The sequence below is a fragment of the Rhea americana genome, unplaced genomic scaffold (genome assembly GCF_003343005.1).
Source record: "Rhea americana isolate MKP2758 unplaced genomic scaffold, rheAme1 scaffold_166, whole genome shotgun sequence".
NCBI classification, from domain to species: domain Eukaryota; kingdom Metazoa; phylum Chordata; class Aves; order Rheiformes; family Rheidae; genus Rhea; species Rhea americana.
The window spans coordinates 892,234-915,565 of record NW_028185772.1 but is presented as its reverse complement, the minus strand read 5'-3'; the positions used below and the strand labels follow the sequence as shown (position 1 = coordinate 915,565).

At 41.4% G+C, this 23,332-nt stretch overlaps 1 protein-coding gene across 1 annotated transcript in view; it reads left to right on the top strand.

Annotated features, from left to right (window-relative positions):
- KIF26B (kinesin family member 26B) overlaps positions 1-23,332 on the top strand; it is a 307,964-nt gene that overhangs the window by 225,889 nt on the left and 58,743 nt on the right. Inside the window, exons 6-9 of the mRNA XM_085300590.1 lie at positions 14,221-14,427; positions 16,069-16,162; positions 18,241-18,503; positions 21,441-21,624. Coding sequence (XP_085156716.1) covers positions 14,221-14,427; positions 16,069-16,162; positions 18,241-18,503; positions 21,441-21,624 — 748 coding nt within the window. The remainder of the gene's footprint in view (positions 1-14,220; positions 14,428-16,068; positions 16,163-18,240; positions 18,504-21,440; positions 21,625-23,332) is intronic.

The following is a 23,332-nucleotide window of genomic DNA, read 5'->3' as shown; positions in this document are numbered from 1 at the left end:
TTAAAAAAGCTCTGGTAATGCCATTGCATTCATACTCAATAGGTCCTTATTTTGTGTTTTGGACGTGGAAAAGCTAATTATACTCAATACAAAAGACATATTTGCAGGACTCAGCAAAGTTAGGGTTTTATAGTCCTTGTGGACAGCAACTGCAGGCTATCAGTCTGGACCCTTGATAAATGGTTCTGACATTTCCTACAGACACCCCTCATGAAAAAAGACTTTTTCTTTATTCTCAAATGTTGAATTCTGCATTATTGATCAGGTGCCATTCATTAAAGGCTGCTACTTGCTGCTAGAAAGTATTACATAGTCCCTAACCTACAAATAACATAATGAATTATTCCATTGAAGAACAGCTACATTAAAGGAATGTTAAAGTTGCATGGTTAAGCACTCTAAAGTCAGGAAATGGCAGCTAAGGTTGAAGACGATGGGAATTTTGCCTGAATTAGGATTGCAGTACTGCTGCTAAGGACAGATACAAAGAATGCTAGCAAGCGCTGGATATTCATTCTAGGGCAAGTGGTTAGCTACCTGTTCAGTTCGCAGACCCTGGCATTGTTTATTACAGCATTTAACAAGACAGCAAGCAGTGGATGAAATCATTAGTGGTAAGAGTCACTAGGCAGATGGGTACTTTGTTGGCTATTTCTCTTTGCTACAAGGATTGTATTCATCAAGCAGGAGAGTCGGTAGCAACGTTACTCTGTAAACCACAACTGAGAGTTAAAGAAGTTAGTGGCTCCCTGTGACATTAGGCAAGTTCCATTTGTCAAAGTACTGTTTCTCTTTAGTTCTCCCCCAGGATCTCTGTTTAGTTTTCTACATGTCTTTTTGGTTTTCCCGCCTTTCTGATCGGATATCATTTTGCTTCTGTTATCTTGCTAGTTAAGTTGAATACAAAAAACATGTTTGCAGGACTCAGCAAAGTGGGGTTTTCTAGTTCTTCACGGTTCCTTTTGTCAGTAGGCTAGCTAGGTACCATATTGACTGTGCCAGTGCCACAAGGAAAGCCTTATAGTCCTGAAGTTTTGGTTCTGTTATTACACACACACAGGATCGGCACTAAGCACACCTTATCATTCTCCTTGCTTCTTTACAGGGAAGCACAGGATGCAGTGGCAATGAGCTGCACCATAGCCAGCTCAGGTGTGTGACCAGGAACCAATACTATGGAGTACACCGCAGAGATCACTTGCATTAGCAGTGTAGGGCTAGTTAATATATCCTATGTAAGAGCCTCTTTGGATCAGAAGCCATGCTTGTTGATCCTAAGCTATTATGAACAATTTTTTTCTGGCATGTGAGTCCCTTGGATTAACATGACATTGGGGGTAAGAATCAGGTTGTGTTGCCTTCTAGTGGCTACTGAAAATTTTAGCTGAGTACTCGTTATAGGTTAGAAGTGAAGACAGAAATAAAGGAGAAAATAGAAAAGCTCTTTATGCTACTTGATTATTTAGTAATTTAATGAGCACCTGTTATCACCTCAAAAAGGGCAAAGTAGAATAGAGAGGACAGAGAGGAGCAGCAGAGACAGCAAAAGACATGAAAGACATGAGGAAGAGCTCAGGCGTGGCTTAGAACAGGGGCAGTTGAGAGGAGACATGACAGAGTCCTGTACAACTGGGAGTGACCTACAGAAGTAAATTAAGTAGGTATCATCACTTCTGACCGAAAATACTAGGCATCATCAAATAGAATAAGCAGGTAGCAGCCTCAGAACAAAATAAAGTAAGAGGTTCTTTATGAAATATGCAAGTAAGGCATGGATATCCTTGCCAGAAAATGTGGGTGCTAAAAGCTTGCATAGGTTCAAAAAGCATCTAAAGTGACTGGGTGAGTGTTCAGGGAAGCAAAATTCTTTAAGGCCTATTAAATACAGAGATGATGACTGGCTTAAAAAGTTTGTGAGTTGCAAACTGCTGGCAGATGGGAGAATATTCTTAAGTAATATCGTTCCAGACATGCTCTGTTAGTTAGGTTCTTCCCCAATATCTGTCATTAACCACTATTCTTACTGTTTTTTTTTTCCCAACCTAAATGTCCCAGATGTAGGTGGGAATAAAGAAGAACTGAGGAAGAGGGAAAAGAAATGATTATTGGGAACAAAAATGAAAAAAAAAAAGAGGAGAGAAGGTTAAAGGGTAAAAAAATGTAGAAAAAGGGGAGATACTAAGATACTAAGACCAGCAAGAGGAGGACTAGGGAAAATGTAGGCCTGCTACTGAATGGGGCGGGGGCCCTGGTGACAAGGGATACAGAGAAGGCAGAATTACTGAATGTCTTCTTGGCTTCCGTCTTCACTGCTAAGGGCAGCCCCCATGAATGCCGTTGCCTGGACGTGAGGGAGAAAGTCTGGAGAAGGGAGGACTTTCCTTTGGTTGAGGAGGAAAGGATTAAAGAGTTTCTGGGCAGGCTAGACATCCACAAATCCATGGACCTGGATGGCATGCACCCATGGGTACTGAGGGAGCTGGCAGATGCTGTTRCCAGGCCACTCTCCATCATCTTGGAAAGGTCCTGGAGAACTGGAGAGGTGCCTGAGGACTGGAAGAAAGCCAGTGTCACTCCAGTCTTCAAGAAGGTCAAGAAGGAGGACCCAGGCAACTATAGGCCAGTCAGCCTCACCTCCATCCCTGGGAAGGTGATGGAACAGCTCATCCTGAATGTCATCTCCAGGCATACGGAGGGAAAGAAGGTGATCAGGGGCAGTCAGCATGGATTCACCAAGGGGAAATCCTGCTGAACCAATCTGATAGCCTTCTGTGATGGAATGACTGGCTGGGTAGATGAGGGCAGAGCAGTGGACGTTGTGTACCTTGACTTCAGCAAGGCTTTKGACACTGTCTCCCACAACATYCTCCTAGAGCAGCTCAGGAAGTGTGGGTTAGAMGAGTGGACAGTGAGGTGGATTGARAACTGGCTGAAAGGCAGAGCTCAGAGGGTCGTCATCAGTGGTGTGGAGTCTAGCTGGAGTCCTGTGRCTAGTGGTGTCCCCMAGGGCTCACTACTGGGTCCCATCCTGYTCARCTTCTTCATCAATGACCTGGATGAAGGGATGGAGTGCCTCCTCAGCAAGTTGGCTGATGATACCAAGCTGGGAGGAGTGGCTGATACAGCAGAGGGCTGTGCTGCCATTCAGAGAGACCTGGAGAGGCTGGAGAGCTGGGCGGAGAGGAACCTCSTGAGGTTCAATAAGGGCAAGCGCAGAGTCTTGTACTTAGGGAGGAATAACTCCATGCAGCAGTACAAGCYGGGGGCTGAGCTTCTGGAGAGCAGCTCTGCAGAGAAGGACCTGGGAGTGCTGGTGGATGACAAGTTGACTATGAGCCACCAGTGTACCGTTGTGGCCAAGAAGGCCAATGGTCTCCTGGGGTGCATTGGGAAGAGTGTTGCCAGCAGGTCGAGGGAGGTGATCCTGCCCCTCTACTCAGCCCTGGGGAGGCCTCATCTTGAGTACTGCATCTAGTTCTGGTCTCCCCAGTACAAGAGAGACATGGAGCTACTGGAGACAGAGTCCAGCATAGGGCTACSAGGATGATCAGAGGGCTGGRGCATCTGCCCTGTGAGGAACGGCTGCRAGAGCTGGGCCTCTTCAGCCTGGGGAAGAGAAGCCTGAGGGGAGATCTTATCAGTGTGTATAAGTACCTGAAGGGAGGGTGTCAAGGGGACAGGGACAAACTCTTTTCAGTTGTTCCATGTGACAGGACAAGAGGCAATGGGCAGAAATTGAAGCACAGGAAGTTCCGCCTGACCGTGAGGGGGAATTTCTTCCCTGTGAGAGTGAYGGAGCACTGGACCAGGTTGCCCAGAGAGGTTGTGGTGTCTCCTTCTCTGGAGATACTCACAACCTGCCTGGATGCAACCCTGTCTGATATGCTGTAGGTGACCCTGCTGAGGAGGGAGGTTGAACTAGATGATCTCCAGAGGTCCCTTCCAACCTTACTGATTCTATGATTCTAACAGTACTTTGCTCATTATGCATTGCTCGTTGGATGTGACCATGGGGCTGGTGGATGCTGCCTAGGAATGCTGTTGTCAGGAATATTGTAAGAGGAATCCCTCAAACTTCCTCCTTGTTCATTGGTAGCTATTTTTGCTATGGTCAGAAGAGATTGGTGAAAAAACACCACAACTAAATGAGGCTTCAACTAGGGAGGATAGGATGGCAACAGAACAGATTACCAGTGAGGTTGTGGAGTCTTCTTCTCTGGAGATACTCAAAATCCACCTGGATGCAACCCTGTCTAACATGCTCTAGGTGACCTTGCTTGAGCAGGGAGGTCAGACTAGATGATCTCCAGAGGTCCCTTCCAACCTTACTGATTCTGTGATTCTGTGAATAAAAAGGCTAAGGGAGGAGGAGTATCCAGAACCTCAGCAGGAGGTTCTGAGGAAGCTGGAAGAGGCAGCCTGATGCACTTTGTGTACACAGAGGAGACTTCTCAGGGGCACTCCCCTGCAAAGGAAAGACAACCCACAGATGACACGGTGAATATGCCCAAGCCCAGTAATGTCCCCGGTGGACTGCAGATTTGGTTCAGAGAATAAACTAGCCCATCAGGCCACATCTCTCTCTTTAATAGTATGAGTTCTCCCTTTTGTGTCTAGCTGGGACACAGGGTCAAGGAAGTGGACCAAGTGGCCTGTAAGCCATGCAGACATTGGCATGGCACAGCTAGGACACTCACTAGCTGGGGGTCAGCACAGCTACCACAGCAGTGCAGARGGAGTAACGGTTGGTGAGGCTCATAGAGCAGGCTGGTCTCTGTTGGGGATGGGTTGCTACCAAGGTAAGTGAACCTTTAGATTCATTGGTAAGACCTTCTGTTCATTTGTCCCTGGCACAGTAAATAATCCCATTTGTTTCAGAGGCATGCAGAATCAAGGCCACCATAAAAATCTGTTCCAGAGATTTCAGTTAAAGCTCAACAAATGTATTTTTAATTATAAACAATATATAGCATTACAAATGGATCTCATTAATTCTAAGCGACTGGCTGCTTGGGCTCTGTAGCTATTGTTCCTCTCTGTACCACTGCCAAAGATAGAAGCATGCAGGTAGTATTAAATGTGATACAACATGTAAAAAAGGTATAATTTGCTATCCTATTTATGTCCTCAGAAACATGATAGCTTACAGTTATGGGACTACAGATAGTAGTCTGTTTAGGTAATACAAACATTTTCTGGGATCTTGGCTGATTCATTTATAGTTATGTTTTATTTCTGTTGTTGGAAAATGAGCATAATTTATAAATGTAAATATATGTTACGGTCCWCAGAAGCCCTTGTAAAGCAGTCTAGGATCCTCAGGTAGAAGGTACTGTAGCAGTGTAAATCATATCATTGCTTGCCTGGTTTAATCATTTCCTCCTTTACCCATTTCTTTTTTTTTTTTTTTTGGTGGTTGTTAACTAAGGTCAAATTCTGATCTCGTATACTGTCAGGCAAATAAGGAATTGATCTTTTGAAGTTGATAACATTACATAGGTAGGAAAATAACATAAATGCGCTCAGGACATTGTGTGGGCGTGAATCAGGCCAGGACCCCTTTATTTGCGCAGGAGAAGGACATTACCTGCCATTTTAGACCAGAACCTAAACCTAACTTCTGATATTTCTGTTTCTTTCCTTTGAAAGCAATGTATTAAATTTCTTGCTAAAGCGTCTTGCTCTAATCCTTGAAATCTCTGCTGATTGTTTCATGCCACTGGCACTGAAGGAGAGTTATACTTCCTTTCTAGAGACTAGATTTCTTCTCTATATACCCAAACACATATTAGGTCTCTCACCTAAATGGTAATTCTATCTCATTCCATTGGTATGGACTCTCTGTAGAAACGTTGGTCCCTTGCTTTCATCATTAATAAATTTAATAGAGCTTTGGGATTCTTTTTCTCCCCATGAATTCCCAAATCTTTCTTCTACTCAGTACCATGAACTGTCCCTTTTATTTACTGGTTATCATTACCAGCTGCCACTCCAAGGCTCTGCACATCTTTTTCCACACTTATCTACATTAAACTGCAATTTGTCACCTCTTCCAGCTTGGCTTAAATAATGTAAATCCTTCTTATCTGATTGCACTGCTGCTCATTATTTATGGTACTGTGCCATACAATGTCATGTGCAGACTAGGGAATTTTCTTTTGTATGCAGTTATGGAGATCATCTTTATAAATAATGAAAAAGCTTACAATTGTGATTATACATCTTCTGTGCAATACCTGTGTATCCTTTGTCTTTCTAACACTGAAAAGACATCTCAAAGGCATGTATAAAAGAAACTTTGTCTTTTATTCTCATTCTTTTCACTGAAATTGTTGTTTCCTTAGACAAAAATCAGTCTTGTTCATCTGAGAGTTCCTGCTCTCTTGAGACTGTGTAATGCGAAGCCCTAGATACCACCTTTTCTCTGATTAGAGGTGGGGTAACCTGCCTACTTAAACTTACCAAGCCACATCCTGTGCACCTTTCTCATAGCTTCAGAAAAAGGGAAACTGCAGCTCCTAGAAATTATGTACTAAATGTAATTATCAATGAGGATGTTTGAGATGTTGCTGCTATTATTAAGATCTTTTCCACCAGCACCAAGTCCCTGTGCCAGCAGAATCAGTACAGTTCTGTTTTGCTGGAAGAAGAGGTTTATAAGTGGAAATGTTGAATGCAGTAGAGCAAAATTCTCTTAAGTCTTTTTGCACTGCAACAGATAAAAGTGTGCTCTGTGAGAAAGAGCCAAGTGACTCCCTGCTGGCTGGTGCCCTCGCTCCTGATGGGCTGATGGGGATCCACTGCAGCCTGCAGGAGCGATGGCAGCCTTGTAGTGGATCTCAAGAGCAGAGAAGTTCCCTTTGGAAGGCTGACCTTGTTGGTGTCACGGACGTGTGTGGTGCTGGGTTTTGCTGACCTGTCCGCAGACATGGAGATTCCCAGCCTGGCTACAATGTGGACAGCGACAACAGTTGGCACATGAAAGGCTCGAGAGGACAGTACTACACCATCTTGTATTTAACTTACAGCAAGGGGAATATGACCACGCTGTGCTGTATTCTGTGGTTGTGATTGTAAAACAGGAGCATGAGATGTTCTTGTGCCTTAAGATTCAATCATCTGTACATAGTCCCTGGTGTGGTGTTGGGCCACTGGACTACTCTCCCAAACAATTTGCAAGTGTGATTCAAAAATTGTCATGGCGAAAGACTGTCCTAGTAGACTACTTGGATGTGGCCACACAATATCAGAGGATGAGAGTTATATGGTGTGGATGCTGATCATTTTGTGCTAGGTGACAGTCTTGACCATGTTTAATTTATTAGTATACATGTAACCTCTGTATCTAAAGACACTTTTGAAAAGGCTGTATTCTGTGCAGAAAAAGGAGCATGAAGTTTCCCATTCAATACTAGATGGAGGAAAAAGAGAAACTCTGCTCTAATGGGTCACTGAAGTGAAGCGGAATACCTGTTTGATTTTGAAAAGTGCAACACAGAGATTGCCCCATCATGCACATCTGAAGTGCAGACAYCTCTTCAAGAGGTCAGAAAGAACCAAAGAGAAAATGAGGAACATAAAATCCATTTGTGGCATGTTGGGAAACTTAAGGAAAGATTGTTCCCATGGCAGGGGTATCCCCATGTCTTTTTTCTCCCCTCCCCTTTTTTTTTCAGAACAGACCAAAGTTGCAGCGCTCTTTATTAATCTTGACAAATGCTGAACCAGCTGTGTGGCAGCTGAGTGGATGTACATGCTGGAGTCAGACAGTATGAGTAGCTAGCACTGGCTTTTGCCCATGACAAAACTCAAAGCTATTGCTGACACGAACAAGACAAAGTTCACTGARCCGTGCCCTGTGACCTGAGCGTATTTCATACCACATTTTACTGAGCTTATTAAATTACATCATCTAATTAAACAAGGATACAATCTTGATAAGGATAAGTTCTTAGAATAATATTGCTGGCGTTTGGTTACAGTACACGTATACTAATTCCTATTATTGCCAGAAGTGCAAATTAGTTTTACTGCTGTGCAGGGTGAGAGTGATGAGCTAGTAAAGGAAATGTTTCCTTACTCCTTTTACCAACTGCTCAGAAAGAAAGAGGGACTGCTATAAAAAAGAGGAGACCTGTGAGCCTTAACAGAATATTTTTTTAAACTGTTTTCACTACTTTTGAAAAATAGTGTTTTGCTACTTATAGGAATAGTAAAAGCCATTTCCACACAATGTGAGTGATGAGACCTGATTCTTTTCCAGTTTATGCTAGTGTGAAGCACTGAAACCTGCAAGAATTGTGAAAAATGGAAAAAGAGGAGGATGAGGCCCAATTACACGTAGTTTRCTGACCAATTTAAATCCAGCAACATTTCCCTAGGGTTTTTTTTGCTGAATGTGACCGGGAGACTTGCACTAAAACATATTCTGTATTTGTCTCGTTTTGGTTCAGTCTGTTTATCCTGACCCTCCAGAATTTTGTTTTAGTATTATCAGTTAAATCTCTCATGATCTGGAAAACAGATCCTTTAAAATTCTTAACAGAGGGTTTTCATATTCTCTGGGTGGACACTGTGGAAAAGCTTCTAGCTCTACATCCATCATGTGAAAGCATGTATGCACATAGGCATTGGGAGGCTAAAGAGTGTTTTGCACCGTAGTGTTTTGTGGCTGACTACAACAAAAATGTATGTCTGCCACCATTATTTACAACTGTAACAGTGAGAAATTACAAAACCCACTCTTCATTAACCTCCAATAAGGCTGTTCCTGCAGCCAGTGGTTGCCATTACATTGATGGAGTGCTAATACAGCTCAATAGCCCTGRCCGGCCTGTCTCTCGCGTGAATGCAGCGCGCTCCCTGCCTCCCACCACTACACAGCACACRTCCGACAGAAGGTGCTGAAATGATTGATGAGAAAAGCGGCTCATAAAGGCAAGCACAGTGCCCAAAGCAACAGCTGTCGAGCCCCATCCCTGCAATAATTAGATAAATGAGCCCCAAACGAAATCTTACAGGCGAGAGTCGAAGGAAGTGATAATATCGCCGCCGTCAATCTGAGGCTTGTGTCGCCTCATTCCAGCCTCTGCTCGTGGTTATTAGCATTTGGCGCAGCTTCCCCTCTTCCATGCTTCCTTCGCTCCCAATCCTCCAGACAGACCTCTGCAGGCACAGGAGTCATGGGAGCATCAGTGGCTGGGGCCAGACTGTGGTTTCTTTCCTTTTCGATGGCACCAGTTGTGCTTCCCAAGCCTGCTGAAGCTTTGTCCTTCTCTGCAGAGTAAGAACCTGGCAAAAGGGCCATGGCAGGTCACAAACTGAGCTTACCAGGGAAAAGTGCTGCAATTAGCCAATTCTTTCTTCAAGAAATAGTGGATGTCTTTATAGGGATGCAGAAGGTAAAGAAGCAGAAAGCCAGAAAGCATGGTTCAGCACCTGAAATTGCAGTAGAGACAAGTAAAAGGTCTGTGTGTATTTTTACCATACAGAAGTACAGTGATATTACAGCAATTTCTCTATATGTTCCCTTGATGCTACTAAATGGTACCTATGAATGAACAGTGAGTTTTTAGTGCCAGTAATTACCATATAGAGAGAATATTGTGAAATATATATATCTATAGACACATAAATTTTTCATTAGAAAAAAGAAACCCTGTTGATAAATCCTAAACAGTATACTTCTGATTCCACTTTCATTTGCCCTATTTCTTATTAGGAGTAATATTCTAGAAGTCAGTGACTGTAAAMTCATTCAAGAACAGAATAAATCCTGATAGGTAGGAACCAAAGTCCAGAGAAGTATATGAAAGGGGTGTCGTTAGACTGAATAGTCCTCAAATCAAATCCTAAGAATTCAAAAGAGAAAACACATTTAAAAATGCTTCCAGCATGAGCAGATTGAGAGGTGAAGTTATGTCCTAGAATAGGCGCAATAATGATGCAGAACGAGTGACCTTTTCCTTTATTCACTCTCTCCACTCTTAAGACAGGGTAATTCTTGCTGAGTTCAGCCAGATTTGCATAAGTGTAAAATTAGATCAAAATTRTGCCCAGTTTGTTTGTTTTACCAGCAGCACATCCCTCAAGAGTGTGCTTTCATGTTTTCCTGTAGAAACAGTCAGAGGTATGTCTAAGGCTGCGTCTAAAGCTGATCAGTGAGATTCAAGTAAGAATTTCTGGCAGACTGAGTGGTCCCATAATCACAAGTATTTCTTAAAGCCTTCAATTACAGGAGATTAGTGGAGAATTGTAGCACTGAACTAAAGGAGTAATGACACATAGGAATTGAAGCATAAGACCTGTTTTCTTCTTTATAAGGAGAAGTTCAATTTATAGTTTATTTAAATATAAATTGCAAGCATAAAGTATTAGAGTTCTTCAACTTCACTGTTCAGTTAGTTTCAAATTAACTRTACTGTATTTCTGATTTCCCTGGAGCAGCACTCTGATCTTCAACCTGTCTGTTCCTGAAATTGAACTGAAGTCTTCTAAGTCCATTAAATTCCTGTGCTATCCCCATAGCTGGGTGAATTACTACTCTCCCGTCTTCACAGTGCCTCCCCCATAGAGTGGTTTGCAGGGGCCAGCACTGATTCTGAACTTCCCCTTGCCACCCCCATTCATAAATTGCATAAAAAGCTGTGAAATGGGAGAATAAGAGGCCATGTTCTCCCATCGTTTCTRCTGTTATAGCTTAATTGATTTACTCTTTTCATAACCACTGTTGGGAAATGCTTTGCATGAAATCCTTTTAGGTTACATGCGTAATAATATTTAATTATGAATTGGGTATCTGATGGCAACTGGCAGTCCTTTAAAGCCCATTAACAATATGGCTAAGCGTATCAGTACCTTCACATGCGGTGAAGYAAGCTGTGACTCAACCAGTTTTAGAGATGGGGAATATGAAAGAAAGAGAGGGATTATATCACTTTAGTTAGAAAGGTACTGCAACTGAAATGCATCCACAAGGAAGGGTCATAGCTCCTGAATCTCCATCTGATTCTTGTAGAATTGGTAAGGTTGGAAGGGACCGCTGGAGGTCATCTAGTCCAACCCTCAAGCAAGTGGCCTGTACAGGGATTGAACCCACGACCTTGGCATTATTAGCACCATGCTCTAACCAACTGAGCTAAACCTAACCTTTGCATTGAGCCTGCTTGTCTTCTCAGACTATACCTCTAGCTCAGATGTCTTGCAATCCATTTTGGGTRTCTTATTATACTTACTGCAAAAAGAATAAAGTTTTTAAAGTGTGTGGAATTCTCTGCTACCTTTAGGCAGCTTACAGTGTAGATACCTGGACCTCAGCTAAGCATCCAGATTTCTGCAGTAGTATTGAGAGAGGAAGGAGCACTTCTGGGAAGGCAACTCATCCAGAACACAGGTGTATAAACCAGGTTGTGTGAATTACGTGCTAAAGGGCCTTGTTCTCTATATTGCCTGCAAAGAGAGTCAGACAGTGGGCTCTGATGGAGACATTACTGGTCTGAACAGAGGTGAGAGGAATCATCCATGATACAGCTGGGGCAAAGTGCACAGACATCTTTGTACTAGCTGCAAACAAGCTAGCCTCAGCCAGAAGTGGTCCACCTATCAGAGTAGCCTCATATAATTAATATAACATTCCTCAGCTGTAATAAATAGAAAGCATTAAATCTCAAAACATAAATCACCAATGCACAGGAAATACAAATGATTGTGACAGTAGATTTTTTCTTAAAAAATGTCTGTGTTGAGTTGAGGAGCCAGATGGTCCTAAAGTTTATGCTGTTAGACATCTCCTGGAACTCTGAGTTAACTCTTTGTTATAGTGGTTCATCCAGTTTATTTGATGCTAGTAAATCTTTAGGATTTCGGTTTTATTGGTCTTTTACTCCAGGGAAAGAGAAAGCTGATGCCAGAGCTTCTACCACTGTAGCTGTTAGAAGTGAGAAGGATTTGCTGTATTACTTCAGCAATATGACGTGACAGGTATTATTCTGATTTTGTGTGTACAGGTTTAAATCAGGAACAAAGACAATGATGTTTTACTGGTACAAAGCAACTGTAGCTGAAGATAACATTAATGTCCACACAACTTGAGGCCAGAAAGGACTGTTAGACTGCCTGTATATGATGGGTTGTTAAATTTCACCCACATTCCCTTGTATAGAGCCTAAAGACACTTAGCCCTGGGGTATTCAGTTAACTCTGCTTTGCTCACACAATTATCAAGGGTCTGCAGGACATGGATTCATAGCAGGCAAAACCACACAAAAACATCTAGGAAAAATACATTTCTAAAGCAGAGCAAATATTTTATTTGAAGTATTGCATTTGTTTTGTTTTTCAGCATATTCCAGATMTTGGCATCTGTTTAAAAATGTGAGACATGGTAGAAAAAGCAAAATGGATCCAAAGTTGAAAATAAGAAAACAGTTCAAGACTTATTTTACTTTTTGTTTTCTTACTTCTCTAAGACTCAGTGTTGTGCTCCSTTCTTTCCCTGCTAACTTGGCTAGTGCCTCCCTTCTGCACTGCCAGCAGATGTGGAGTTGCAGTGAACTGCCAAACYGGGCCAAGATCTGACAGACTTGCTGGGGGGCCTTGCTGCCTTTGTCTGCAGCAGAAGTAGCCTCTCCTTAAGGCTGGGCTTAGAAGAATGCTTTTGGTAAAATGTTGGAAGTGACTTTTTCAGTTAGGGATCAGGGATTAGGTTTCGTAAACAGCTGAATTGAACAGTTGAGAACTTCCGCCTCCCAGCAGCGTTTTTCTGCTTTCCCTCAACTAATGGCATAAAACAAACGTAACTGGAATCACGTATGCAGATTCTTGACCATTTCACCGTTTAATGACACARTGTTGTTCCCTGGGTTAAAATATTTGGAGTCAAATTACCACTTTGACTCACAAGCATATAGAGATCACAAAAATATTGAATAATCTCATTTAATTTCTGGTCTCATTCCATCAACTTCAGAGGAGTTGTGTCAAAAATGAATTCGTGTAGGTTTGACCTCTCAAAGGTGCTGATTCATTTTCATGTTGGATGAGCTTAGGCAAGCATGAAAGGAGACCTGCTTGCAAAGAGCACAAGCCTTGACAAGGCTGACAGGAACTGCAGCCTTGTCTGAATTTTAGGTCTACAACCTCCTACCAGCATGAATCTGCGAATCCAACAGCAGCTGAACTCTTGCGCTGTGGTGAGGTGACCCTTCCTGGTCACCTCCATGCCAAACTTGTGTGGGTTTGATACAAGTGACATACGGTTAAGGAAACTTTTACTGTGAGCTCTATCTGGTTGCTGTCATGAAAGTCAATCTGCTCTAGGATAAAGTAAGTACAGCTGTGGCTAGAAGATGAGAGTTGACAGAGGAGTGATGTTTGCCCTGTAAAGTTCAGGAACTCAGGTATTCGCAGGTAATAAATTTATGGAAAGAACCAAAGSCAGACTGATAATCTTCAATTTTACTTGTATCTGAATTGCTTACTAACTGGGCTAAGGATGCAGTATAACCTCATTAAATCCCCAAACATGTATCTTAGTCTTAGAAATAACACCTTATTATGTAGCCATTTAATGAGTTGTGAGTTAACATGTTTTAACAAATCTTTTATCGTTTATTACATTCCACTCCTTTGACGAGCAWTTCAAAAGCTAACCATTAAAACAGGACTCTCTTCACAACTCTTTGATGATGACACTTAGAACTGAGCATTTCATCTCTTTGCATTTGAATTAGAATTGGAAAGGTGTAAATTACAGATCTGGCTTTTATGTGCTTGCTTTATTGATCAGGCTGCTTCATGTAAACCACAGCAGTTCTGGTAGCTTAACAGTCTAGATTACCTTTCAGCTTTCTTAATTGGGCCACTGGGGTGCAGTTAATTTTCAATTTATATCGAGGGTAAGACAAGGTGATGTAATACCTCATCGTTGCACTTGGGTAACATGGGCACTAAAACACAGTGATGTACCTCGTAATTATAAATACACAAGTTGCTTGTTGAAATAGACACAGAAGAATTCTGGCTCTGTTCACTGTGCATTATAGGCCAAAATCTGTCTATAATCACTCCTGTGTCTTCGCTGGCTTCTGCTGAGCCACTAGCTATGGTAAAGCAGGTTAAGATTTGGCTCAGTGTAATTGGAAAGTTCATTGAGTATGCCAGGCTCTAATACATCCAACATGCTAATCAAATGCGGTCATATTTCTGTTTGTTTGCTGACAGGTCAAAGTTATGGTGCGCATTTCTTCCACACTTGCCAGAGACACATCGGAGTCCAGCTCTTTCTTAAAGGTTGATCCCCGTAAGAAGCAAATCACACTGTATGACCCGTTGACCTGTGGAGGTCAGAATGCCTTCCAGAAAAGGGGCAACCAGGTTCCACCCAAGATGTTTGCTTTTGATGCCGTTTTCCCCCAAGATGCATCACAGGTATGCAAAGTGTGATCAGAATAGTTGTCTAAACACCAGAGCCAAATTCATTTCTTCTACAACAGCATTACTTTCAGTGGCGTTAGACCAAGGTTGAATTTGGTTTACCAGTATTATTGGTAATGAAACCAATTTATTAAATCATATCTGAGTTTCTGCTTTATTTAATATTTACTGTAAATAATTTCTCCTAAAAGTGCCTGAGCAATAAATTGTACTAATGATATAAATGGCATCTAGTAGGTGAATCCTAGATATCAATAGCTCACTATCTTTTAAATTTATTATTTGGTATTTATGATGATCTGATCACAACTTCAGTTCTTTAATACAATCCTCCATTCATTAAGAAGTCAAGAATTATTTCTAGAGAGTTTTCTTGTGTAGTTCATGATGGGAGGATGGGAATTTTAGTCCATATGTGCCTATTCACATGTATATGTTCTGATCTCTTGTTTTTATGAAACTCCTTCCGTGATTTGATGAACTGTGTTACCCAAATATGATGAGGAGGACAATACAAGAGTAAAATAACATTGCAAAATATAATTACAAAACAATACTGTAAGACTGCTTCTGTATTCATAAGCTAAACAGAGCTAGGACGCAGGGCCAGCCAAAGCATTGGCATGCCATCAAATCATTAGCTCAGTCCCTGACCCACTTTTGGCCCAGGCAGCTAGCACTCTGCCAGACTAACGTCTGGACACAGATCAGGAGCAGGTTGGACAAGGACCGTCACCCACAGGCTGTTTTGCTGGACGGCCTTGTTTTGGGGAGGTAAGAGAGTTCAGATTATAAACAAAAGCTATGCCATACTAGTTGGCCTGTGAACAATCCTTTTTCTGACCCATTTTGTTTACTATTAGAGCCAAGCTTAAAAGTATCCATGAACGTGGAGAAGTTACATGATTAATTATCAAATACAAATTGCTTTACATAAAAGCCTAAACACTGCTAATTCTGATTCAGTTCCACACAGTACAGATAGGCTGTTAATGCAGAACCACTCTATACAGTTCAACATGCCTGAATCTTAAATCTAAGAATGCTCTGGGTAAATTTGTATGACATACCTTTTAAAATACTGGTACAGTCTCCAGGATGGCACCTGCTACTGCTAAAAGCTAAGATTCATAATAATATAGATAAAAATTAAGAAATGTCACTTAGATAATATATAAGGTGCTTTTTTTTCTCCTTACATTCCTTACTCATCTGCTAGTGGAAATGAATTCAATCCATAATTCAGAAGTAGTTGAGCGTGTTAAAAATTGTCCGTATTTGATTCTTTTTAACCAAAAAAAAGGTTTTTTTAAAGTTTCCTTAGTAGGTAGTTCTAATAAATTAGCCACATCCTCTTACAGTATGTGTATTTTGTCTAACCCCACAAAAGATTCTGATGCTTCAGTAAATGAAACTTCCTTGATGCAGGGCAAAAGTCCTGCTTTATATATTTTTACGAATAATGTCATTACTATCAACAGGATAGGTCACATGAATGAGACAAGCAAGATTAGGCTTTTTGATACTTCATCAATTCTGTCTGGAGCACTAATGACATGACCATTCATATTGAAAATACTCTGCTGATTTTTCTTATTATTGTTAACAGTATTTTTTTTTAATTTCCTGTGACAGGCTGAAGTATGTGCTGGGACTGTGGCTGAGGTGATCCAGTCGGTAGTCAATGGGGCAGATGGCTGTGTGTTCTGCTTTGGCCATGCCAAACTTGGTTGGTATTGTTAAATTTCTCTATTTGAGGAGCAAGATTGCTAATGCTTTAGATTAGGAAGGACAAAGCTTCATCAGTCTGTGCATCGAAATTACATTTGAAAGTGGTATGGTGTGCATGACCTTGTACTACACCTTCACCTCTCATTTGGACATCTATTCACTTTGTTTTGGATACYACTTAAATCTTGGACAGCTGTTCTTTGCAACAGAGACTGTTTTTGAGTTGTTGCTTTGGTCAATCCCCTGTTTACGAAGCAATTTTTAGTATTTTCTTCAGCTGTTAATGAATGATCCCATACTGTTCTACAGTTTTATAAATATGCTTTGTATTGGAGACTGTTTGCCAGAATAACACTTTATCAAGCTGTATAAAGGTGTGAGCATCCACTCAAGCATATGATGTTTGTGATACCACTGTTTGAGTGTTCTGACTGTTAATTCAAGTCCTATGATGTATGTTCTGCTTCCTTTTTCAGACAGTTCACTCATTACTAACTCTTTAGTATTCTTATATCCAACAACTACTATTCTAATCACTAACTAAATGGTACCAATGGATCAAATTTTATTTTTTCAAATGTTTGCATCAACAGCATTTCAGGTGCTCATAGAAAGACAATAAAAGGGACAGTCATCATCATCATCATCACATTATTCTTTTGAAATAACTGCATTTCTAGAGTTATTTTATATTCTGTTAATCCTTATGTAGAAGTATTTTGAAACTACTGGCTCTTTAATGAAAAGGGCTGCACTGCAAGTATGTGTGAAATGGTACCTATCCTTTTCTCCCTCAAAGAATCACAGATGTGCACACACAACTTTAAAGGATACTTCTATTTTTCACRCGATAAAGGAGGACAGACTGTATCAGGCCATGGTTAACCCAAATTAAAGGTGCGAAAGCTATGGAGTACTGAGTGCTGAAGTGCTGCTAGCTCTGGTACAGCAAATGGAGCAGAGCCACATGTCTGGCTAACCATAAAGCTCTCCTGGACTGCTCTCTAATGACACTTATATGAGCACATAGATGTTTAACCCTTGCAACCTGCCTAACACTAAATGGCAAATGAGAAGGCAGGCAAAGCCACCAGATAACGGCATCTCACAAGTGTTAGAGATGGCAGCCTAAATAGAGGTTTGCTGCAGCGCATTAGCTGTCTCTGTGCAGTTGCTTCATTAACCCCACCAACACCATTCCTCCATCTGTAGACACAGCCAGACATTGTCATAGACACCTGTGTAAAAATATTTTCTTCGCTGACCTTTTTCCACTTAGATTCAATATATGAACTGACACAAGGTAGAAAAGCCTAGAAGTACTTGCCTAAAATTATATATACCTTTATCATTTGGTTTATAAATGTGGCAGATTTGGAAAACTTGTCTAAGTACATTATGTGTAATGACACTATCTGCTCCTAATCAGCAAACTTTTGCAGCAGAGACAAGCCAGAAGTATGACTGTGGAGTCAAATAATAGCAAACTATGGGAAGGTTTTGACATAGATAAAATATGTCACGTTGCAACCCACATCTRTGCCAAATAATTACCTGGACCTTTTTTCCTGAGTGAAGTTGCGTCTCTATGATCTTGGGGCCAGATTAACATCAGTCCCAAATTCAGTGCAATATAGTTCTTTCAAGTAAAATGGTATCCAAAGTATACCACACCCACAGTATTTAAAGGAGGGATTTTTAGAGACTTGGACATTCTTGCTATGTTCAGCTCATCCCGCTGTTCCCCCTACACAAGAGGTTACAGCRTAGGAACCTGTAGTACTCTACCTGGGGAGCTGAGGATGTCATAGGACTTTCCACCTTGTGTAGTAACAGCGTGAGGAAATGAAGGTTTCTAATGCAGCTCAAGATGTCATCTGTGCGTTTTAAATGCTACCAGTTATCTGTGTATTATTTCCTTGTCTACCTGGCTGTCTTTCTTCTCTTTCTGACTGTTCTTATTGTAGCAAAGGAGTTACTCTGCTGAAGCTATGTAGGATAATCTCACTTGGCAGAATASTATGAAGGCCCTGGGAGTGATGTTGTTATCTTTTCTCCCCTCCCCATTCCTGACAGGGAAGTCATACACCATGATTGGAAAGGATGATTCCATGCAGAACCTCGGCATAATCCCTTGTGCCATATCCTGGCTCTTCAAGTTGATTAATGAGCGCAAAGAGAAGACAGGAGCCCGTTTCTCGGTCCGAATTTCTGCAGTAGAAGTGTGGGGGAAAGAAGAAAATCTGAGAGACCTGCTGTCAGAAGTGGCTACAGGCAGCCTGCAAGATGGTCAGTCCCCGGGTGTATACCTTTGTGAGGACCCCATTTGCGGCATGCAGGTGATTCTGAGGATTACATTTACATTTTGCACATTGAAACAAGCAATGTAATTTTTTTTTTGAGCTACTGAGATGGTTCAAATTCAAGAACTACCCAGAGCATAAAGTTTATAGACTTGAAAGTATTTACTTTAAAACATACAAGAACTTTATGACCTGCAGCTGCAGGGCCATCTGCTCTCCTGGCCTAAATATTTGTACCTCTGGTATAACTGATGTTGAGCAGGGGCCTGTATTTGCAATAAAACGTGAAAACATTCAGCGCAAACAAAAATCTACCTCCTTCAAAAAAAAAAAAGAAGTGTGATCTCTCTTTTGTAAAACAACAAGCTAAAATATTTACAGTACTGCACAAATAGCTGAAGGCCGTTTATATGGCTGTTTATCTCTCTATAAACTACATTATTTATAGCACTTGCATTAGTAATGTTGTAGGAAGCATTAATCGCTACTTATGAATTGCTGCCAAGAAATAAATTCCTGAGCTGGGCAAGCCAAGAATAACTCACAGCTCTCCTCAGGTTTGGAGGTTTAGCAAGAATGCCTAACTGGCTCATGTATTTCCTGGGTAACCACACCAGAAAGTCTCAGCAGCCCTAAATTTTTTTTCTCTTGATTTGGGGGTACAAAAGGTCTGTTCTTTCCTTTAACAGTCTGTGATAGAGTGAATCTGGTTTTTATATGAGTAGATGAAGAGAGGGCAAACTAGCATGGTGGAGTTTGGATACATTCCTTCAACCTTAAAGGCCATGGCTGCTTTCATCCAGAAACTGTAGAGCTCTACCGATCCAAGGATGGGGAAAAGGAGAGAGRAAGGAACAGACCTATGCGATGATGTACCCTACTTCCAGCTCTGAGGATCTAGAAATCATGTTTCACATCCCCCCAGATCATGAATCATGAGATTTTGAAAAACAAGTAATAAAAATGTTGTGTTTTATCTCTTTGTATTGTAAGCCTTTTGGACATATTTAGATGGTAGTCTCCATCTTTTGTGTTCTACCCAGGAACTATAAAGTTGCTTTTAGGTTTTAAATAACAATTAGGACTCTCATTCTTGTTTGACTCTTAGTGTTAATGCTTTACAAAATACTTATAGTATCATTACAGATCTTACCCCCTGGTATCCAGTCATGAGTGCAGTTCAGTGAGCATAGGAGAGGCTTAAGTCTTCACAGTTTCCACTGGGAAGATACATGGGCCAGTTATGATCTGGATTAACATATGTATCAATGTTACATAACTGTAACAACTATCTCCTCTTTAGAGCTTAATTCTTCACTGAGATACTTAAGCACAATAGCAGTAATAAAAAATAGTCTGTTGTTGTCTGTTTTAACATACATACAGACAGAACAACCATATACAAATGAACCATTTTAGATCAGTACAGAAAAAAATAGCTTCCATGAGAGATCTCTGTCTCTCTGCAATATAATTGAATGAAAGTGGGAGTAAAAAGGCCTTTTTATTTGTTTATTTTATTTAGAAATGTAAAGGTACAAGACATAGTGACATTCTAGAGTCATAGGTCCTACAATGGAATTCTCAAATTCCTGAGATGAAAAGTTCTGTGAAAGGCAAGATATTATATTATAGCAATACAAATATGCAAAATCAGCAGTGTGTATAGCAAAGAGTAATCACCATATGCCATTTGGTCTGTCATTGGGCTTTCCAAGTATGCACATTTTCTTGTTGCTTACATTAGTGAAAGTGCTCTAAAGACTGGCCTGCTTTCTGCTTGTTTTTTTAACTCTTTATTTGTCCCTTTTCCTTTTAAAGAAAACAGCTTTTAGTTTTATTGTGTGATTCATTGCAGAATCTCAGCAATATCCCTTCTCAAGCTGATTAATGAGCATGAGGAGAAGACAGGAGCACGGCCTTCTTTAGGGAGAACTTAATTTTTAGCTGTATTACATAGCACAGAAACAACCCCCCAGAATGGGAATTCCTCACTGAATTTGAGCCAGACAAAACAAGTCTATCCTATGGGCTGTGGGCCAGCTCCGTGTACCGCCAAAGCTGAAAGCTAATGCCATCAGATTATGCCGTCACATGTCCCTTCCGCAGGCAGACTAATCTTAGGTGACATGAAGCACACATGCATACCAAACATTGTCATGGGTTAATAATATCTGCCCTCATATGCTCTCTATCACTTCGGAGAGATAAGAGCAGGCTGGTGACTGTGATTGAGGTCCAGCAAACGTGAGTGTATGTACGTTACCTGTCTTGTTCCACTTAATGGATTGCCCTGTCTCATGAGCAGGTGCATGAGCTTATGGAATGAAGGGGCAAGGAAATGCCTTCTCTTCTGTGCTGCTCCCCACATGCTCTGGAGGCTAAACACAAGCTTCAGTCCTGTTATTTCGCAGGTTAATCTGCAGAGTGCTCCCTCCTAACGCTTTCTGAAGGGTGACACATGCTCCTGCCCCTGCCTGCCTGCACCAGCTGTGCGGCTGGGAGTTTTGCGTCTTCCACAATTATTTATTTCTCTCTCTCAACCATAAGGACACAGTGGTTATCACAGCAGGCAGTGCAGCAAAATCAACAAACAAACAAAAACAGCAGCAAAAATAATAAGCTCCAGTGAATGACTTAAAATTCTAGTGAAGGAGCAAATTTATGCCTCTCTGTCCAGCCCCCAGGACAGTTTCCAGCTGTTAGATTTATGCATGACAGCTGCCACTAGAGATACCCCGAGTAGGAACCCTCAAAGGCCTGGATTCATTCGTAGGGCTCCAGAAGGACGTGGTACCATCACTTTCTGTGTCAGCAGGGATTAGTAGCAAGTCTGATTTGATAGCACATTTCCTCCTTTTCAGTCCCACCAGAAACCAGTATCTATGGTGTGCTTTGACAGTGATATATTTTCTGATAGTGTTGAATTCTGCCAAGATTTCCAGGTGATTTTTTCTCTGTATTAACCTGCAGCTTCAGAATCAGAGTGAGCTCCGGGCCCCGACTGCGGAGAAGGCTGCCTTCTTCCTCGACGCAGCTATCGCCTCCCGTCGCAGCAGCCAGCGAGACTGCGATGAGGAGGATCACCGCAACTCTCACATGCTCTTCACCCTGCACATCTACCAGTACCGAATGGAGAAGAGTGGCAAAGGAGGAAGTAAGCTGCTCCCTCCTTCCCTCCTGTTTCCTCAGCTGCCTTGAAATTGCCTTTAAACAATATTCTCTCGGGGTGAAAATTAGCAGAGTTCCCCTCTGAGAATGGGGTAGGCCCGTTTACACCAGCACGCTATTTACCTGTCTAGAAAGATCTAGCAAAGGCCACAAATGACTGAAGATTATTAATATCGGTTGACRATTCAGTTGCTTTTGTGGAGACGTTAACAGTTGCTTGTCAGCACAGTGCAGACCTCTACATACGCGCAAGGAACTGCCCTTCAAACTGGCTTTTAATATCACTTTTATTGATAGCTTCAGTGCTAAGGTTCCAGATTAAAATATTGTGGAGATGGGAATTCCCTGCTACTCTTACGTTAGCTGTTGTAGTTCAGCGCCTGAGTAGGGCAGAGTGTGCAGAAGCTGAGGCCAGGGCACAGACTGGAGCCTTACTTGGAGATGCACAATAATTTAGTTGCTGACCCAACTACAGGTATGCAGAACTCACCCGTGGTTCTTGGGAAGGGCCCTGTGCTGTGGGTCTGCTCGCTGTCTTTGCCATACATGCCTTCGCCAACTCGTCTAAGTCTGTAGGACAGTTTTCCTTTTGTAAATGAAGAGAATGATGCTTCCCCTGTCTGCCATGTCTACTCAAATGTTCGTATAATTTTCAAAGGTTTCATTTGATTTACACTGATCGTTATTAGATTTCTAAATTTTGTTATATTTATGTTCTTTTTCAAGTCTCCCAAGACAGATTTTCTCATTGAAAAAAATTTTTTTGATTAGTCAATTTTTTTCACAGAAGAAATGTTTGCTTAAAGAGCACCAGAGACCTCTGCTTTTTCAAATTTGTGGGCTTGAACAGTTCCGCAAAAATAGTATCTATTTTAGCTCCTGGCTCTGTGTAGGTTATTTGTAATGAGGATTAGACTGTAAGCTGTGATGAGTAGTGGGTGGACACCACTGCAGTATTAATGTCTAATGTTTGAATGTAGAAAATTTACATTGACTGTATTTATAATATAAGAGAGAAAAACAGAAAGTTGCTCTAAATGGAAATGCAGTTTTCATGTGTTTAAGTAATAACCCCTGTGGAATTGGCAGCCAGAAAACTCAATTAACTAAAGGTTTATTAATTAACCACCCTGCGGTGGAAAGGAAGACTGTGAATGCTCAAACTGACTGGTTGTTAGGAGTAAAGATGGCCGATTTTGAGGGGATCATTATTACAGTTACTTAATACTGCAGGCTTTTCACATACATGCAAGTACATGTGCACACAGTTCTTTCTTACTATTTTCAAATGCAATTAGTTAAAGGGAAAAAACCGTTAATTAGTTAAAGGGAAAAGACATGATCCTGTAGGCTTATAATGCGAGATACTCTGCCTGCAGCCTGCAGTTATGTTTTCGTCTCTTGACCATACCACCTCCTGTCTTCAMGTTTCCATCTCTGAGTGGCCTCATAAGCCAGGCAGGGTCAGATCTCTCTGATAATTGAATGAGGGGGAATTCCAGCTGCTCGGAAAGGGCGCCTAGTGATTATCAGTGTCCCTCGCTGTAACGAAGGACTTCTCAGAAAACAATGTGGAGATAGTAGAGATACAGATTCCAGTAAAAGGWTTTTAAAAAAGAAGAAAGAAACTCAGATTCTAGAGGGTCAGAGATTGAAGGACTGGCTAACTTAACGGTTTTGGTCAAAAAAAAAAT